The sequence below is a fragment of the Ziziphus jujuba genome, chromosome 2 (genome assembly GCF_031755915.1).
Source record: "Ziziphus jujuba cultivar Dongzao chromosome 2, ASM3175591v1".
NCBI classification, from domain to species: domain Eukaryota; kingdom Viridiplantae; phylum Streptophyta; class Magnoliopsida; order Rosales; family Rhamnaceae; genus Ziziphus; species Ziziphus jujuba.
Window position 1 is genome coordinate 3,703,697 of NC_083380.1, and position 19,812 is coordinate 3,723,508.

Sequence of the window (19,812 nt, forward strand, 5' to 3'; positions counted from 1 at the left end):
TAAGACTGATGGGCGTGTTTTTCTTTTTTTTGTTTTTTTTTTTTTTGGGGTGAATATAAGATTGATGGTATTGATCATAACAAAAGTAATACAAAGATCTTTTCGCACTCAATGTAAAAGAAATCTTCTTGTGACAGTTTCCAACCAAGATACAGTATCAAGCTCTTCCCTTGTCATCCTAGTTAACTCTCCTTTCTACCATCTTTGCTAAATATTTAGCAAGATCTGATAAGCTGCACCTACGAGGGCTGAATAAACAATTTGAAGATAAAATTTACAGGTTTAGTATTCTTCAAGCACTTGATGAAATCTTGTAATCAAGCATCTCTCTTATATTTAACCGAATTGAAGGCCCCATTGATGAGCAAATATGTGCGCTTTTCCAGTACACGCCTTTCGCTCCTGATGGCTTGTTTGTTTCTATTGATTTCTGTCAGATTATGGCAAATGAATTAGTTAACGTGGCAAAGAACACATTTTAATTTAAACTGATGAATATCAGGAGAATAGGGTGAAGAGCATACTACTGCAGCAAGCAAGTTTACAAGAAGATCCTCATCAGAAAAGTCAACTTTTCCAAAAGGTAAGTGAACTATCCCGGTTTTATCTGCTCTGTATTCTACTTTTCCCTGCTTGAATTCTGCTATAGCCTGAAGAAGATGATAATGGCAAACCCATTTCATTTAGTTATGTCTGCTAAATAATCAGTCACACTGCTTAGTGATTTCCAATAAACTGAAATACCAATCAAATTGGTTGCTTTTAAAAAAACAGCAATGAAAAGTCCAAACCAGGGAAAGATATACTGGAGAATCAAAATGGAATAGATTACATTATGACGAGCAAAAAGAAATAGAATACATTATGATTTTGACCATACCTGAGGTATATTAGGCGTCACTGTTCCAGCTTTTGGATTTGGCATGAGCCCTCGTGGTCCTAGAATCTTTCCTAAGCTAGCAACCTGAGATGAACAATAAGAATATGTAAATGCAATCCACTTATCACATTAACTAAAATTTCTGATCAATTTTGAGTTAGATAATGAATAATTAGTTAGCAGCAGAATATTAATATATTTACAAATCACATAGATTGGCAGAAAAGGGAATGGTATGATCTGAGGAGCAAGAGAGATAGAGAGAAAATTAAATACTATAGCATAGAAGCACAAATGCTTTTTGTTGGTACTCCATTAGGATAAGAATATTAAAAAGACTTTTACAACTATTGAAAGAACAACAATGTGCATTTATTATCTGCATCAGTATTTGAAGTCTAATTAATACCTGGCAAACTAATGGTTTTCATTTCAACAAGAACATGAAAATTCAACCAACTTATCCCTATCTAAAAGTCTTTTAAAGAACCTAGTTTGAATATGTAAGTGACATGTAAGAGGTCCTATCATCTACTTTGTCAAGTATTTAACAGTTTATATATAGCTAAGACATGATCATCAGAGGAACACCTTGGGCATCATATCCGGAGATGCAATCAGCTTGTCAAATTCCATGAATCCTCCTTTAATCTGCTCTATCAGATCCTCTCCACCAACTATATCTGCTCCTGCATTCTTTGCTTCATCGAACTTTTCACCTGTGGATATAAATCTTGAATTAAGAAGAGTTCATGGAACACATAATAGAAAAAATAGGACATGTATGTGCGGCTCCATAAAGACACTTTCCTGCAACTAATATGTCACAGATGATTTGTAAGACCCCACTTATTTAAGTAATAGACAAGTATAAATATTTTAAAAGTCAAGCTTGAGGATTATACTAGATATAAGAACCAGCAAGCAGAATAAGTAAACTATAGTTCAGATATAAAGATCAGCCAAAATCCTTACTAAATAAATGCCAGGAGTGACTAAGAATACCAAACAAAGAAAAAGTATTTTGACAGCTATCTATTTTTGTTTTGTATGCAGTTTATAGAAGCCATGGAAGGATTAGACTTCTGCCCTTTCAGATGGTTTAAAGCTTTCATATCCATCAAAATATTCTTATGTCCCCTTATACAAACCAAAAAAAAAAATAAGAAAAACTTTTTCAATGACAAAGGAAAGACACCAAAAGCACTGGACATAAACTTTTGGAAACAAATTATTATTCAAAGTTGGAATGGCATACAAATTATAGAATTAGTTAGAAAAGAACCAAATTTTGGAAACATACCAACATTAGCAATCTATTACAAACCACATGATGAAATAATGGGAAAAAAAAGTTCACACCAGAACTAAATGACACCCCCCCCCCCCCCAAAAAAAAAAAAAAAAAAAATTCATGTATCTTAAATTGAAATTATATGTCAAAATAAAGAGGATTAACTACCTTGAGTAAGAACAGCTACTTTAACAGTCTGTCCGGTTCCCTTGGGCAGATTTACCTATTTTTTGTATATTAAAACAAGGTAAGAGAAAAAAGTTCAAGAAAACATGCAAGGAAAAATCTAATACTGAGCAATTAATAAGAAAGCTATTATCCTATGATCAACCAAAGATCATAAAACTCACTGTTGCCCTCAGCTGTTGATCATTATACTTTGGATCAATGTTAAGGCGGAAATGGGCTTCAGCTGTTTCTACAAATTTTGTTTTGGCTGTTTGTTTCATCAAACTTATTGCAGTCGTCAGATCATACTCCTTTTTGTTTTCCCTCAATTTTTGAATTTCCAAGAATCTTTTTGATCTCCTCTGACATTTTCAACAGAATATAATTAAGTACTTGGTCCTTTAAACATATGTTACTGGATTAACATATCCAAGAACACAAACAATCAACAAAATAAAACACCAAACTGTCGAAAAGAAAATACGGATTGCTTTTCTTAACAACTAAAGTTGAGTCTTTATCAGAGTATTTAGGAAACATATGAAAGTACATGCTGAAAATATACATGTTGTATGTATCACAACATTCCAAACTTCCTAAAAATTTGGAATGAAGATAGAGTCTAGAGCCTACAATATAATTTGATAATAGAGAGTTCGACTGTGGTACAAAAATAAAGACAAATGGGAGAATTTCTAACACCTCCAAGAAAAAGACCAAAAAGCTTCATTTATGGTACACAATTTCATTACAGAGAACTAGCCTTTAAAATGATTTTTCTTTTTCTTTTAAAAAAAAATAATAATAAATTCATTGTTTCCCATCAAAATCAGCTTCCATCTATACGATATCCATAGTTTCCAGCAAAACTGAATTACTGACTTATTAGATTTTGAACTAGCATATCATAAAAATTCGTGAAAGATAACCCAATAGCAAGCAAGTAAAACTCATAAATTCAAACACTGAAAAAATAAAACCGAAATTTTAAACAAGAACGAAGACGGCAAAATTTATAGGCATACTCTGTAACAGTAAAGTTCGGGAAATTGAAATCCCACATCTGTAAAGAAAACCTAAATCCAAGCAAAACCCACCATCAAATCACAAAAATCCGCAACAAAAACAACAAAAAGACACAATTTTTCACATACCCTATCTCTCTTTAGAGGCAATGCAGCTTTCCCTTTCTTAGGCTTTGGGGCAGTAACAGTGACAGACCCAGTAGCTCCTTCCCCTCCTTCTTGCTCTTCCACAGCCTCAACAACCTCTGCTTCAGCAGCTACAGCAGCCACAACCACAAGGTCCTTCACAGGCTTAGCTTCTCTCTGCAAATTCCCATCAACCCATTTGCTTACTTTTCTCTCTCCAGGCCTCAAACCCAATGGATATAAAGCCAAAGCTCTAACTCTAAGGAGTGGTTTGAGCTTGAAGGAAAGGAATGAGGGGGTGAGGTCAGACGGGCACACAGAGGAGGAAGCGTACGTTGGCATGAGGGATGAGGGTGTAGAAGAAGTACAAGTAGCCATTGTTGGGACTCTGTCACTCTATCTGTGTTTTCTGGAAAGGGAAGCTTTCTATCGTTTATCCGTATAAAACATGGTGATAAGAGGAGGGGCTTTATGGTCTACTGTACTCTATGGATTCTGGACCATAGTTTCGATATACAATACCAAATTAAATTAGAAAAAATAAATAAATAAATAAATATAAAGAAACTTTATGCATTTATATTTACCACCAAGCATTTCTAAAACTGACAACTCAATGGAATCTGAAAATGGAGATCTATCATTTCAAAGCTGAAAAGGATGTAGTTTCAATCATAGCTTTTCAACTTTTAATGAACCATTCAACGAATATGAGCCTTTTAAATTGTGTGGTAGTCCAAGGCTTAAATCCTTTGGAGGCTCACATAAATTTAATTATGTGAGAGATTATTTTCTATTTTATAAGTTTTTTTTTTCTTTGTTTTTAAGAAATTATACTAAGCAACTTTATTCAATCTTTTCTATAAAAAAAAAATAATAGTTGTAATCTTTTGCGTGGAAAATTCAAACTAATAATCACAATCAATGAAAAAAAAGAAGAAGTTATTTTTGTTTTAATATTCTTAAATTTTCGGATGTTGCGATTTAGATCACCAATTTTAAAATCTGCTATGTAAAACTTCTTTTTTTTTTTTTTTTTCATTTGATGAATATTGAACCTTTTGCAGACTTAATTGTCATAATTATTAACTTCTTATACAATTATAAAGTATGAGTTGCAACTTTTACAAATTGAATTTGATGTCTTTTAACACAACAATTGTGGTGTTATGTAAGACATCTTTAACATGGTTGTTTTTAGTTAATACTAAAGAATTTCATAATAATTGAATCAATGTAAATCAAATAAAAAATAAAATATTTAATGTGGCCAATTTTAAAACCAATAACTTTGTATTTTTTGAAATTAACTAATAACTTAAATTACAATGTTATAAATTTTGAGAGTATCAAAATGTAATTAATTCCAAAAATAATAAAACTTTACCCAATCTATATATATTATTTAGGTGTGAATCATATGGTTGAATTTAAAGTTTTGTGCACAATAAAACCAGTAAAACTAATATATTATGTGTCTACTCCTATATGTGAACCGATTTTTAAGATTTTTCTCACGCTTTGTTTTGGTTGCAAAAAAAGGTAAAAGACTAAAGTTGAATACTATACATCAATATTATGTATCTAAAAATACCAGAGAAAAAATATATGCATAAAACTAGTTTAAAAATGGTTTTTTTCTTGATATATATTAATTATATATCCCTAGCTTATTAGATAATCATTTCTTTCTTTATTCATACATATTAGACAATCAATGTCTAAACATTTTATATTACTTAATTATCAATATTTTGTTTTAAGCAAAATAGAAAAGTAGACCAAAAAAAATTATCAACATTTGTTTTGATGTCGTAAATTTATGTAAATAATGAAAATATTTTTAATACATGAGTCCATATCTTTCTACAAAACGGTTTGGATTACTGGAATAGATATAAGAACACTAATTTATTAAAATTTATCGAAAATAAATAAAGTTAAAATTTTACAATAATATATAATATAAGATATTATGAATTTACACGTGTCGAGAGTATAGTGTGGTTATGGATTGAGATTTGGTTTTTAAGAGAAGATAGTTTTGTTTGACTGAGAATCATTAGGATCCGAATCAGGTTTTAAATCCCACCATATCCATTTTTCAACTTCTACGCGCGTGTGATGCACCTTTCTTTCCTGATCACTGACTTGTAAGAAACTTCTTCCACGCGCTCTCTCTCGTATATCGGCCCAAAGGATCCACTTTTTCAACTCGCAGTGGGACCCTATCAATTTGTCGAGTAGAGTGGACCTCGACTTTAAATACGGTCCTTAAATTTTTTTCACATTATTATTATTATCTTTTTGGGTTTTCCATTTTTTATTTATTTTTATTTAAAAATATTTACTCATATTTTGTTTGGAAATCACTATAAAAGCAAAATGGAGTCAATTACATTCATTGTGATCAGCTATTATTTTTTAGACTCAATTTTTTTTCGGTAATAATAATTGAAAATTTAATTATTTATTAGCATAGATTGTTTTAGCAATTTTATTGATTTCATATATTGGTTTATTGATATGGAAAAAAATGTTTATCCAAACAATATAAGATAATGTCATATATGGGTGTATTTTCCTTTCATTAGGGGAATTGAAAGTATAATTTGTTTCCCTAATAATATTATATCCTAATTAAATGAAAATATGAGAAAAATGAAAACACAATTCACATGTAGAGTTCATTTAAAATGGAGGAGCTATGCATTTATTTTTTGAAAAATTTATGCCATTATTCCTTCAACAATGAGCAGTAATTTATTCCTTTAACAAGAGGCTTCAAATTACAAAACAATTTAAAGTGCAAATAATAATAAAAATAATAATAATAAATAATAAATAATAAATAAATTAGAAAAAAAGAAAATAAAAAAAAAAGAAAAAAAAAAGCAACAAGTTTAAGGAAGGTAAGGACCCATATAGAAAATGAGCAGCTTTATGATCCTCCCTTTCTACTCTTCATTGCCAATCTAGACTTCCTCTTCCTCCACCAACCAAACCATACCAAACCCACAAAAACCCTCTCTCTCTCCCTCTCTCTATACATGTATATCAGCTTAATTTACAGAGGGTGAGAGAGAGAAATTAAAGAAGAATTACCATCGACAACCATGGCGATCACCACCTTCTCCAACCTCTCCATGCATTCCCTTTCCCTTCCTTCACCAAACCACCACCATAACCATCAACCTTCCTTCCCCCAAAACTTCAGTTTCTTCACCATCACCACCCACCGTGTTAACAATTATTCCTACTTCCATTCTTTCAATTGCCCAGCACCCATTATCACCTTTAACGCCAGCTCTGTTTCCTTCAGACCTCCTGCAGCTGGTGGAGGAGGAGGAGGAGGAGGAGGAGGTGGTGGTGGTGGTGGAGGAGGAGGAGGTGATAGTAACAATGGCAATGAGGATTCCGGTGACCGGGAACGGAACAAGTCGGAGGCTTTGCTTGCGTTGGCAGAGGCAGGACGGTCTCTGGAGAGTATACCCAAAGACTTGAGTGGGGCCATTGAGGCAGGAAGGATTCCTGGGGAGATAGTGAAGCGGTATTTTGAGCTTGAGAAGTCTGCGGTGTTCAGGTGGTTGCTTGGTTTTGGTGGGTTTAAGGAAAGGTTGCTTGCTGATGATTTGTTCTTGACCAAAGTGGCCATTGAGTGTGGTGTTGGGATTTTCACCAAGGTTGATAATTTAGTTTCACTGCTTTCGTTTTTTTTATGATCAAATATAAAAAGACCAAGTTTTTTCTTTTATGATTATACCAGTTTTTCCAAAAATGGGTTTCTGTTTAAATTATTGAGCTTATAATTGGTATTTGTTATTCATGAACATGTACATATGTTCTGTTTATATTTCAGACTGCAGCAGAGTTAGAGCGGCGGAGAGAAAACTTTACAAAAGAGCTGGATTTTGTTTTTGCTGATGTGGTATGTCTCATTGTTACTGTGATGAAACAATTATTGGCTCTAAGAAAGTATATTTCTTAATTATTTATTTTTTTTGTTTGAATGTTTTTACTGGACTTGTTAAGAGTATAAATAGCACAACAGAAATCACTAGGGACTAGTAGCAAAAACTTTGGTCAAATGTGGTATCAAGTGAAAATCTGATAAAATAAAATAAAAGGTTCAAGTGAAATAAAAAAAAAAAACAAAAAAACAAAAAAACAAAAAAAGAAAAGAAAAAAAGTTTACCTTTTTTTTGCTAAACTCTTGTATTTCTCCTAATTTGACTTGGTACTATTTTTGGATTTTTTTTTTTTTTTTTGGGGAAATATATTAGAGTTTCTTAGCATATTTAGCATCCTGCTAATCAATTTGTTATGTTAGGTGATGGCCATTGTAGCAGATTTTATGCTTGTTTGGCTTCCTGCTCCTACTGTTCCTCTCAGGCCACCTCTAGCACTCAGTGCTGGACCTATTGCTAAGTTATTCTACGGATGCCCTGAAAATGCCTTTCAGGTTATTGTTCCATTCATGGAATATCGTCTCAATGTCCAGATTCTTGTTATTTTCTTTTTCCACCTTTGAACCATCTCTGAACCCTAGTAGTTACTTTTAATTCTTGCTTGTAGGTAGCTTTGGCTGGAACATCATATTCATTTTTACAGAGAATAGGTGCAATACTGGTATGACTTCAATTCTCTTATTTTTTATATAAAAAAAAAAAATTGATCAATTATTATTATTATTGTTATTATTATTTTCTTTTTTCATTGCTAATTGGAATTTATTTTATCTTACTCTGTTGTTCAGCGAAATGGTGCCAAATTATTTGCAGTTGGGACTGGTGCATCTTTGGTAAGCTGAAGTACTGCTTTACATTTTTCCATTTTAACCTTTTTCCTTCTAAATATAAGTTTGTGGTCTTTAATATATGAGACAGGTGGTCTGATTTATTGTCCAATAAATGCAATGTTTCATATATGATTGATGGTTTCATTGTCCAGCCCTTTAGCTTCGTATGACCAATGGCTATGTTTTTCAGGTTGGTACAGGTGTGACAAATGCATTGATTAATGCACGGAAGGCTGTCGATAAATCTTTTGCGGGTGAGGCAGAGGATGTCCCCATATTATCAACCAGTGTTGCCTATGGTGTTTACATGGCAGTTTCTAGCAACATAAGGTAAGCAGATTTAATGAAAATGTTTATGATCTACTCCACCCAAGATTCCCAGGAAATACTGCAAAAATTTCAACTGTTCGTACTTGTCAACCGCACGATTAGCTAATTGTATGCCAAGGACAAAACTATCATTCCATGACGATTTAGACTTAAAAAGAAGCAATTGATGCAATAGATATCATAAGCAAATTACATTATATTTATTTTGTAATGGTAATTATAATCCTCAACATTTGCAAATTATAAAAATTGGAAAAAAGACAACATTTTCTCGCATAAACAACCTTCATTAGTAGTTGTGATTAGTTTTAATGTCTGTTCTGGCCATTTACAGGGCAAGTACTGACATGCTTTACTTAACAGGTACCAAATACTTGCTGGAATAATTGAACAACGGATTCTAGAACCTTTGCTCCACCAACACAAGCTTATACTAAGTGTAATTTGCTTTGCTGTTCGAACCGGCAACACATTTTTGGGGTCATTGATGTAAGATTCAAGCCATCCTCGGTCCTTATCATGTTAACTTGTTTTATTTTTCTCATCATAATTTTTATGTCTGCAATATGAACAGGTGGGTGGATTATGCACGTTGGACCGGAATCCAAAAAATACGGGATTAGACCATAGGATAAAAGAAATTCAATCACACCAAAATGTTGTAAGTTAATTTTATATTTAAATAGAAATAATTTTTCTTCTGGAATGAGTGAGGAAATTGGTATTTGGTTACATTTTGGTTTGTTAATTGTTTGCTGTATTCATAAAAGAAGAATTATGGTTGTAAACCAATAATCAGAGTACCGAGATTTTTCTTGAATTCTAGCTTCCATCAGTTTCTGCAAGAAATACAAATAATAGAGACAGATTTATTGAAGTGCCAAAAACATCATCTGTTTGGTCTGGAAAGCAAACATCTGTTTTCTTCGGTGTAAGCCTTTGCTTGGGACGCTTTACTTTGTTATTGAACTTTTAGCTTTCCAAGTTAGAACAAGAAAATGAAGGCAAAAGTAAAAAAATGGAAACTTGTTCTTCTTTTTTAATTGAAAATTATCTGATGCAAAATATCATATAGAAATTAGCAAGAAAGTGAACAGACAACCATAATGGTATTTCAAATATGTGATATTGGGTGTGTTTTAAAGTCTTACTGGCCTGAAGCTTATTCTTTATCACAAAATAATAATAATAATAAAAAAAATAAAATAAAATACTGGCCTGAAGCTTATTGGGAACTTGATCCTGCCAATCCCATCCCATACAAAAGTAAATGTAAGAACAAAAGTTGAAAACCATCAAGAAATGACTGCTGAAAAACGTTACATAGCTCAGATTTCTTATCCTGTCCTATCGAAACATGATCCTATAACGCTAGAAATTGACACATTCAATTTACCTTGAGCTATAACTAAGAAAGAAATAAATAAGAAAAGAGCAAAAGTACTGTGAGCTATAAGAGAATGTGAGGCGCAGGTTATTAGGCTAGTTTAATGCTAGCTAATTGAAGAAATGAACACCAGGAATATGAGCAATAAGGGGCCAGAGTGGACCCGCATACCTTGTGCACTGTTTCTTTAACAGTGGGCAATTATGGATTACAAGGTCAGTAAGGCAAAGAGGGAGACCCCCAACTGGTAAAGATTTGAGCTTCTTGCAGGCCCGGATGGAAAGAAACTGAAGGGAGGTGAGACATTGAAATCCAGTGGATAACTTCTCCAGGTTCTCGAACTCTGAAATATGGAGGGAGATGAGAGACTTTGGTAACATCAGCGTCCCCATCCTCCCATCCTTTTCATGCTCATTTTCAGGTTCAGGAAGAAAGGACACCATATCTGTAGCTTCACCAATCAAACTAAGGGATCTAAGAGACGTGAGTCTATGCAAGAATCTACGGTGGAAGAGTGGCTTAATCTCCTTGAGATCATAAATGATAAGGAAAATTAAGTTTGGTGGAAAACCCTCTTCTACTAAAAGCCTCGTCAATCCTTCACTGTAAGGAATCTCCAATTTTTGTAGAAAGATGAGGTCTTGCAGCATGCCTTTGGGATATGCTACCGTATCAATGACGAGTTCTCTCAAGTTTGAAGCTGGCAGCCCTCCTTCTGGCAAAGGAACTAGATTTTTACATTCTATAATACATAGTTCACTAAGATTGATGAGATGGTGGAGGCCCTCAGGTATTGACCTAAGGTTTCTGCAATGAGATAACTCAATAGATTCAAGACCAGTAGCATTAATGTCGTCAAACTTATCTGCTATCGATTAAAAACGATGCAAAGCCTTCTAAGTGCTTTGGGCAATCCGGCCTCCAAAGATTTCAAGGATTTTAACATTTTGCAACCTTCAATACGGAGGCTTTCAAGGGCCTCGGGTAGCTCACCCTCGGATAATATGTAAATCAGACTATAACAGTAATGGATTTCAAGGTTTCTAAGGGTGCCTGGTAACTTGCCTGAGGATAAACGCTCGAGAGCATGGCAATACTTAATGTAAAGGTTTTTAAACCTTACTGGCAAACTGCCAGTAACAGCCGATGAAATGGATTTAAGAGATGGACAATTTTGTATTTTCAATAACTCCAGACAATTAGAATTAGAATTAGGTGGTGGTGTGCAATTGCTGCTGTACTCGTCGTCTCTCACCAATGATATCAGATTTTCACAACTTTCAATCCACAAAACTCTGAGAGAAGACTGCAAACCAGACTTTGGAAAACAAGTGAGACTTGTGCAGCCAAATATGTGCAGCTCTTCAAGTAATGTTAGGTGCATCACTTCTGGTACCTTAACAAGATTGCAAAAGTAACTTAATTCCAGAGTTTGAACTTTGGTAGGCAAACATAATTCTACCTGTCTCGCTTCTTCTCCAACCCGCATTAGTGTAGGATGCCGCAACGAGCTATCATCAATTTGTAAATGCTCAAGAGAAGTCAGCTGTCGTAATTCATCCTGCCACACAGATGACATCTCCTTGCAACCATGCACCTTCTAATCTTTTAATCTTGTTAATCCCTCTGCTGGAATTGAAATTACCAACTGCTCACATCCACGTACCACAAGTGTTTCTAATGAAGGAAGGGACTCATGTAATTTACCATTCAACTTTGGGCATCTTCTTAAAGAGAGCTCTTTCAGTTGAGGTAACCCTTCAATCCCAGCTTTAGTTTCAAGTTGAGACCAGTTTTCCCAATTTTCCATAGTCTCAAAGGAAAGGCTTTCCAATATGGGAAAAGGCTTCAAGCAACCCACTCCATAAAAATCACTGCCAATGTTTTCTACCCCAGACATTCCTACTATAATAAGCTTTTTTAGTGAGACCAATAGTCCAAGTGGGGGCAACAATCTGCATCCGTTGCAATCTTCTAACCTCATTAGCACCATTTTAGAGAATATTGAAGGATTTTCCATCCAAGTTGGGAATCTCACACCGCCATACCCGTTGACAGTAAGCTCCTTGAGCATCCTAGGAGGTTGTAGACTTCTAAGGACATCCAGATCAGCAATTTCTCCTTTGTTCCATTCTAGTAGCAATCCATCAATGCCATTCTTATGACCTAAGTTGGCCATTGTTGCATCCTCAACTCCATTCACATTCTCTAGTCTTGAGATGCTTAGTGTCCCACAAAGATGCAGTAGAGGTCCTAACTCCCCAATTCCCGACGAGCCACTCTCTTTTCCCAAAACAAAGTTAGGTAAAGTTTGGGGGTTAGTCAATTTTCCAAGATCTGGAGGCATTCCTTTCAAAGACTCTTAATTTGAATTGTTGAGGTGGCGAAGGTTGATTAGATTCTTCATTCCAGTGGACAATTCATGTAGATTTGTGCAGCATTCTAACAACAATGTCTGCAAAATTGTAAAGACTACCTATCGATTCAGGCAAGCTCCTTAGATGTGTGTAAGAAAGGTCAAGGTACCGCAAAAGCTTTAGTTCACCAACTGAATCTGGTAGCTCAGTTATGTGATAGCCGTTCAGAGATAGCACCCTTAGATATTGTAATTTTGGCAATATTTGAAGAGTAAAGTAGCTAGCGATGTGTTTTCTCTCATAATATGATTGTCCAAGTGGTAGGAAAGTCCTCAGATGCTTGACTTTGGAGAAGGCCTCGAGTCTTTGAATGCCATCACACCCAGCTGTAATATAAGATGAGTGACGAGCCTTTTCAAAAATTCTGCATTGGTTATCACCATCCTGCTTATCTTCCAACCTAAAGCATGTTTCTCCAGCAACCCATTGAGCCAAATCATTCATGAGGTCATGCATAACATATTTTGATTCATTCTTTCTTGATTTATGAAAGAATGACCTTGACAATAGCTCACGGAAATACTCCTTGCCCAAATCTTCCATATGTCTAGTCCCTTCTGGTTGATGAATCAGCCCTTCTGCCATCCATAAGAGAATCAATTGTTTTTCCTCAAATTCGTAGTCTTCTGGTAGTATGGCACAGTAGGAAAAACACCTTTTCAAATGTGTAGGGAGATGGTAGTATTTTAATCTTAACATTGGCAGAATGTTATTATGATCTGATAAGGTCCATAATTTGTTCTTCAAAATATCCTCCCATTCATTTATTTCTTTGCAAAGGAAAAGGCCTCCAAAACTACGTGCAGCCAAGGGCAACCCATTGCATTTTGCAAGAATTTTATCCCTCACTGATCCCAAATTTGGCAGTTCACTGGTATTTCTTATGAAGAATGCATGTTGCACAAATACCTGCCAACAATCATCATCTGATACGCACTCCAAATTATGATGTTGAATTGCTCCCATCAACTTTGCAACATTTACCTCTCTTGTTGTCACAACTATCTTATTTCCAGGAGCTCCAAATCTAAAAAGGCATCGCACCTTTACCCAGAGATCATGGAGATCATTCTTGCTATTCCAAACATCATCTAAAACGATCAAAAACTTCTTATCTGCCAATGCTTTACTCAGACGTTCCTGAAGATTGCTGAAGTCGTCATTATTCTCACTTTCTGATGAATTGATTGACTTAAGAATTGCCTTTGTTAACCTCACAGAATCAAAGTCATCCGAAACATATTGAAGTATAACCCCTGTGCTGACGTGGAGACAGGGTCTTACATGGATAAGTGAACTGCATAGGTGTATTTCCACTTTGGCTCATATGCCAGGTGTCATTATGCATTGTAAAAGAGTGTGTGCGTGCATGAAAGTGTGAGTGAGAGAATCTTTTTTTTTATAACAGAAATGTAATGATCACTTTTTTGGATGATGTAAGCATTTTTGGATAAATACTGATATATTGAATGAAAAAGTGTAGCTGAGCTCACACACAAAATTTTTCCACTCTAGCTTCTCTTCTTTTCTCTCTAAAATGTTCATTGTTTCTACATAATACAAAAATATTATAGAGCTCTAAAACCATTAACATGGTATTAGAGCCTCTCGGTCGAATCTGAAACTGGGATAAACACTGTGAGGTAAAAAAAAAAAAAAAAATTTGAAATACTGGTTTCTTGTGTTGTAAGGTCAGCAAAACAATGGCTGGATCTGAAGTGAGAGCTCCAATATTCTCAGGTGAGAATTATGAGTTCTGGAGAATTAAAATGGTGACCATCTTCAAATCTTATGGGCTTTGGAGATTCGTGGATAAAGGAATTCCAATTCCTGATGAAAAGTTGAAGGGGAAAATTGTAGAAGTTGAGGGAAGCTCGGCAGTGGAAGATGATGAACAGATGATGGAGTTCTACATGAAGGATGCAAAGACTTTGGGCATTATCCAAGGTGCTGTTTCAGATCAGATCTTTCCAAGGATAGTAAATACAGAAACCTCGAAAGAAGCTTGGGAGCTGCTGTACAAGGAATTTCATGGTGGTGAACAGGTGAGATCTGTGAAACTACAGAGTCTAAGAAGCAAATTTGAGTATACTAAAATGAAAGAAGATGAAACATTATCTAGTTATCTTACTAGATTGAATGATTTGATAAATCAGATGAAAACCTTCGGAGAGAGCTTATCTAATAAGAGGTTGGTTCAAAAGGTTTTAATTAGTTTAACTAAAGCTTATGAGCCTATATGCTTGGTAATTGAAAATACTAAGAATCTGGAATCAGTAGAGTTTTAAGAAGTGGTTGCAATTCTTAAGAGCCAAGAACAGAGACTTGACTTGCAAGTCACTGATTTCACAGAGAAAGCTTTCTCTACCTTATCTGTGAACAATCATGCTGCAATCTCTAAAACACAAAACAAGGGAGTAACACACTTCAATGCAGCTAAACTCCAAAAGACTTGGACCCCAAGAGAGAAGAAGTGGGAATCAAAGCAGAGATTTCAGCAAAGATTTTATGGAAATCAAGCTCATTTTGTGAATACTGTTCACGGTGGAAATAGATGGTAGGTTGGAGGTCACCAAGAAAGTTCAAAACCACAATGTAGAACATGTGGAAAATACCATTTTGGAGAGTGTAGATTCAAAGGGAAACCAAAGTGCTATAATTGTGACAGATTTGGGCATTGGGCAAGAGAGTGTCCAAATGGGAAGAATATGCAGAAAGCAAATTGCACAAATCAAATGGAGCTGACAAGCAACATGTTTTATGCAGCTAGTGAGTTTGAAAAGTCGAGTAAGGGCAGTGAATGGTATATAGACAGTGGATGTAGCAATCATATGACAGGGAATATGGATCTTTTGATTGATGTTAAAAGGAATATATATGGTAGAGTTCAAATGCCCAATGGTACACTAGAAAGCATAGCTGGGAAAGGTACATTGGTGATTCATACAGACAGAGGCAAGAAGCATATTAAAGAGGTGTTGTATTTACCTGGTTTGAAAGAGAATTTGCTTAGTGTTGGTCAAAAGGATGAGCATGGCTATTATCTAATGTTTGGTGGAGGGACGTGTTGTGTATATGATGGACCTGCATTAGAAAATTTGGTTGTGAAGGTTAAAGTAAAGACAAACCGGTGTTATCCTCTAACTATGACATCAAGTGAACAGCTTGCTCTAAGGGCTCAAACAGATTTTAGTGTGGAAACTTGGCATAAAAGGATGGGACACTTACACTTGAATGCACTGCCGGAGTTAAAGAAGAGGGACATGGTTTTGGGACTACCAAAACTTGAGGAAACCATGAAAATATGTGAAGGATGCCAATTTGGAAAGCAGCATAGAGAAGTCTTTCAAAAGAATAAGGCCTGGAGAGCAATTCAGCCACTACAATTGGTTCATACTGACTTGTGTGGTCCAATGCAGATAGAAACTCTTGCTGGAAATAGGTACTTTATGCTTCTAGTAGATGATTATACATGTATGGTTTGGGTATACTTTCTGAGAAATAAATCTGAAGCTTTTACTTGTTTCAAGAAATTTAAATCCATGGTTGAACTTCAAAGTGGTTTTAAGATCAAATGTGTGAGAAGTGATAGAGGAGGGGAGTTTATATCTGTTGAGTTTGTTAAATTCTATGAATTTGAAGGTATTCAAAGACAAATGACAGTAGCATACACTTCACAATAGAATGGAGTGGTTGAAAGGAAGAATAGAGTAGTTGTTGAAATGGCTAAGGCTATGTTGCATGATAAACAAGTGCCTTATTACCTATGTGGAGAAGCTGTTCATACAGCCATATACTTGCTTAATAGATGTCCTACTAAAGCACTTGATGGAATAACACCTTTTGAAGCCTATAGTAGAAGAAAACTAGGAATTGCACACTTGAAAATGTTTGGTTCTCTATGTTATGTCCATGTTCCAATTGAGACAAGATAGAAATTGGATCCTAAAAGCATAAAAGGAGTCTTTGTAGGATATGGAACTTGTGAGAAGGGTTATAGGGTGTTTGATCCTATAAGTAAGAAGCTGATTCTGTCTAGAGATATTGTATTTGATGAAGAAAATTCATGGAATTGGAAGGAAAATGCATAAAATGGGAGTCAAAATGTAATATCTGTAGAAATTGATAATTGCATGGTCTTAAGAAGGGATCCAGTGCTTGAAGATATTCAACATACCCCAAAAAAGTCAGGACAAGAAGTCTTTGGTTCAAAAGAAGCTACAAGCAGCAGGAATGGTATGTCAAATGTGTATGGAAGTTCAGGTATGAGTTCTGTTCATTCAGAAATTGATAAATTGCATGCTGGTTTTGATCATACACTAGTAAAATGGAGAAGTTTTACTGATATTTTGGCTAAATGCAATAATTGTATCATTGAGCCTGAAAATTATGAGGAGGCAACTCAAAGTCAGTCTTGGATTAAAGCAATGACAGATGAACTGGAGATGATTGAGAAAAACAATACATGGGAGCTGGTGAACAGACCGAAAGATAAACCTGTGATTGGTGTTAAATGGGTTTACATGACTAAATTCAATTTAGATGGTTCAATTCAAAAGAATAAAGCCAAATTAGTAGTTAAGGGTTATGCACAAAAACCATGTGTGGATTTCAATGAAACCTTTGCCCCGATTGCAAGACTTGATACCATTAGAACTTTAATTGCTTTGGCAGCTCACAAAAGATGGAGATTGTATCAGCTTGATGTTAAATCAGCATTTTTGAATGGTGTGCTGCAAGAAGAGGTTTATGTAAAACAACTAGATAGATTTATGATTAAAGGGCATGAGGATAAGGTATACAAATTGCACAAGGCTCTATATGGTTTGAAACAGGCTCCTCGAGCCTGGTACAATGATATAGATGCCTACTTCTGTGAGAGTGGATTCCAAAAGGCATATTGATTTTTGCTATATATGTTGATGACATAGTGTATACAGGAAATGATAGTGAAATGCTTTACTGGTTTAAAGAAGACATGATGAAAAGGTATGAAATGACAGATTTAGGATTGCTGCATCATTTTCTTGGTATGGGAGTAGTACAAACAGCTTCGAATATTTTTGTGCATAAGAAGAAATATGCTTCCACATTACTAAACAAATTTGGTTTAACAAATTGCAATCCAGTTCTCACACCATTGATTGCAAATGAGAAGCTTAACAAAGAAGATGGAAGTGGAGCTGCAGATGAAGAGCTTTATCAGAAAATTGTGGGAAGCATACTATATCTTACAGCTACAAGACCAGATGTCATGTATGCAGCAAGTCTCCTAGCCAGGTTTATGCATTGTCCTACAAATAAATATCTTGGCACAACAAAGAGAGTACTAAGATACATCAAAGGTACCTTAGATTATGGTTTGGAATATGTTAAAGGAAAACATACTGTTTTAGTAGGATATTGTGACAGTGATTGGAGTGGATCTGTGGATGATATGAGGAGCACATCTGAATATGCTTTCAGTTTTGGAAGTGGAGTGTTTTCTTGGGCCTTAGTCAAACAAAGCTGTGTTGCACTCTCCACTGCAGAGGCAGAGTATATCAGTGCATCAGAAGCAATTGCACAAGCAATATGGCTTCGGTTTGTACTTGAGGATTTTGGTGAAATGCAAGTTGAAGCCACTCCTCTACCTTGTGACAATACATCAGCTATTGCCATCGCTAAGAATCCAATTTTCCACCAGAAAACCAAACACATTAATAGAAGGTATCATTTTATCAAAGAAGCCTTACAAAATGGGATGATTGACTTGACATATTGTTATTCTGAAGAACAAGTTGCAGACATATTTACTAAGCCTTTATCAAGGGATCGTTTTAATTTCTTGAGAGACAAGCTAGGAGTTGTTTCAGCACAGAGGTTACAGGGGAGTGTTAAAGTATAACCCTTGTGCTGACGTGGAGACAGGGTCTGACATGGATAAGTGAACTACATAGGTGTATTTCCACTTTGGCTCATATGCCAAGTGTCATTATGAATTGTAAAAGAGTGTGTGCGTGCATGAAAGTGTGAGTGAGAGAATCTTTTTTTTTATAACAGAAATGTAATGATCACTTTTTTGGATGATGTAAGCATTTTGGGATAAATACTGATATATTGGATGAAAAAGTGTAGCTGAGCTCAGACACAAAAGTTTTCCTCTCTAGCATCTCTTCTTTTATCTCTAGAATGTTCATTGTTTCTGCATAATACAGAAATATTACAGAGCTCTAAAACCATTAACAAAACACAGATCCAAACTTTTATGTCAAAATACTTCATGGCATCATCATGGAACACCAAACCAGCATGTGTTGTCTTTCCAACTCCAGCCATCCCAACTATGCCAACTACATCGAAATTGAGATTGCTTTGCTGATCCGTTAACAGTAATTGAACTATTTTCTTCTTGTCTTCATCTCTTCCAATTACTTGACCATCAGGCAAACTTGAGCTTGGTGGCCTTTTCCATTCAATCTCAAATCTCCCAATATCATTCAAACCAAGCTTATTTTTCCTCTCAGTTATATCTTCTAAGCGGCCAGTGATTTCTTTAATTTCAGAATTCATTTTTAACATGAATAATCCAAATGCAGCAGGACTAGAAATAGTACAGCAAGTAGGGATTAAGCCCCATACCTTACTTGTGCTATCTCGATGCAAATTTTCTATCTTGCATCGCAGCAGTTCGGCAAAAAACTTGTCCAGTACATCTTCCACGTCATAAGCCAAGTTTTTGATGTCATCCAGCCAGTGTTTCACCACCTCGCTTGTCAGCTGCTTCTCCTCTGCATCAGAGAGCATCGCTTTAATCATCGAAAATGTCGTGCTCCATTTCTTCAGCTTTTCATGAACACTCTCACGGCGGACAAAGTTTAGCAGCTCCCTAGACGTCAACTTCTGAATCAGCACCTGCACGAACGCTGTGAGGAAGATCTCTCCCACTGCCATTGTTGTTGTTGTTTTCTTTTCTTTTCTTTTTTTTCTTTTTCTTTTTTTTTTTTTTTTTTGGGAAGCAAAACCAAAACACTTTCAAAGGAAGTAAAATTTGTGTAAGTATCAAGGGAAAATTGAAAATTTTTTGCTAGACTCTAAATTGATGTGTAGAAGGAATCTCTGCTGTAGGAGAGAGTGGTTGCTGTTATAGATCCCAAAAGGTTGAGCAAGTAAGGAATATCATCTCATTAAGGAGCAAGTAAGGAATTATATTATAAGAAAAAGTAATATAATTTTGCCGTTAAGATCTTCTGATTAAGCTTGATACCTTCCTGTATACCACCTTTTCTCTGTGTTCCCTGATGCACTCAAGGATAGTTTCTTTCTTTGTGGTACTATCCTTTCTTTGTGGTACTTTAAAACTATATATATACATATATATTAAAGCAGAAGAAAGTAAAACCTTGAT

General features: G+C 35.2%; 3 protein-coding genes and 1 pseudogene across 5 annotated transcripts; 1 reads left to right on the plus strand and 3 right to left on the minus strand.

The window, feature by feature from the left end:
• Positions 1–50: 50 nt before the first annotated feature.
• LOC107417706 (large ribosomal subunit protein uL1c) lies at positions 51–3,958 on the minus strand. 2 transcript variants are annotated; one of them, XM_060814273.1, is made up of 8 exons: positions 3,497–3,958; positions 3,368–3,418; positions 2,525–2,704; positions 2,343–2,397; positions 1,472–1,599; positions 881–964; positions 525–650; positions 51–430 (listed from the first exon to the last, which is right to left on the minus strand). In XM_060814273.1, exons 1-8 carry the CDS (start codon positions 3,869–3,871, stop codon positions 293–295), a joined length of 1,137 nt encoding a protein of 378 aa, XP_060670256.1. In that variant the 5' UTR covers positions 3,872–3,958; the 3' UTR covers positions 51–292. The 2 variants fall into 2 exon arrangements, with proteins under 2 accessions (XP_060670256.1, XP_060670257.1); XM_060814274.1 differs by lacking the exon at positions 3,368–3,418 and having other exon boundaries at positions 3,497–3,953.
• A 2,460-nt stretch (positions 3,959–6,418) lies between these two features.
• On the plus strand, positions 6,419–9,441 carry LOC107417707 (protein RETICULATA-RELATED 4, chloroplastic). Of its 2 annotated transcripts, XM_016026341.4 has the most exons (8): positions 6,421–7,176; positions 7,353–7,421; positions 7,824–7,955; positions 8,069–8,122; positions 8,250–8,294; positions 8,482–8,621; positions 8,985–9,110; positions 9,196–9,441. In XM_016026341.4, the coding sequence occupies exons 1-8, from the start codon at positions 6,610–6,612 to the stop codon at positions 9,242–9,244; spliced, it is 1,182 nt and encodes a 393-aa protein (XP_015881827.3). In that variant the 5' UTR covers positions 6,421–6,609; the 3' UTR covers positions 9,245–9,441. The 2 variants fall into 2 exon arrangements, with proteins under 2 accessions (XP_060670748.1, XP_015881827.3); XM_060814765.1 differs by lacking the exon at positions 7,824–7,955 and having other exon boundaries at positions 6,419–7,176.
• Positions 9,252–12,355, minus strand: LOC132800559 (putative disease resistance protein At3g14460; annotated as a pseudogene).
• A 73-nt stretch (positions 12,356–12,428) lies between these two features.
• LOC132800621 (putative disease resistance RPP13-like protein 1) lies at positions 12,429–19,710 on the minus strand. The gene is made up of 2 exons (XM_060814766.1): positions 18,659–19,710; positions 12,429–13,681 (listed from the first exon to the last, which is right to left on the minus strand). The coding sequence occupies exons 1-2, from the start codon at positions 19,356–19,358 to the stop codon at positions 12,429–12,431; spliced, it is 1,953 nt and encodes a 650-aa protein (XP_060670749.1). The 5' UTR covers positions 19,359–19,710.
• Positions 19,711–19,812: the final 102 nt, after the last annotated feature.

Bases quoted from the DNA above. Each gene is read 5' to 3' on its own strand.
- LOC107417707 (XM_016026341.4), top strand. From the start codon at position 6,610: ATGGCGATCACCACCTTCTCCAACCTCTCCATGCATTCCCTTTCCCTT. The intron at 7,422-7,823 runs GTATGTCTCATT...TTGTTATGTTAG, and splicing joins ATTTTGTTTTTGCTGATGTG to GTGATGGCCATTGTAGCAGA. The intron at 9,111-9,195 runs GTAAGATTCAAG...CAATATGAACAG, and splicing joins ACATTTTTGGGGTCATTGAT to GTGGGTGGATTATGCACGTT.
- LOC107417706 (XM_060814273.1), bottom strand. From the start codon at position 3,871: ATGGCTACTTGTACTTCTTCTACACCCTCATCCCTCATGCCAACGTAC. The intron at 2,705-3,367 runs GTATGCCTATAA...TGAAAATGTCAG, and splicing joins CCGAACTTTACTGTTACAGA to AGGAGATCAAAAAGATTCTT. The intron at 965-1,471 runs GTGTTCCTCTGA...TGTTCATCTCAG, and splicing joins CTCCGGATATGATGCCCAAG to GTTGCTAGCTTAGGAAAGAT.
- LOC132800621 (XM_060814766.1), bottom strand. From the start codon at position 19,358: ATGGCAGTGGGAGAGATCTTCCTCACAGCGTTCGTGCAGGTGCTGATT. The intron at 13,682-18,658 runs GTGTTTTGTTAA...ACGTCAGCACAG, and splicing joins TGACATAAAAGTTTGGATCT to GGGTTATACTTCAATATGTT.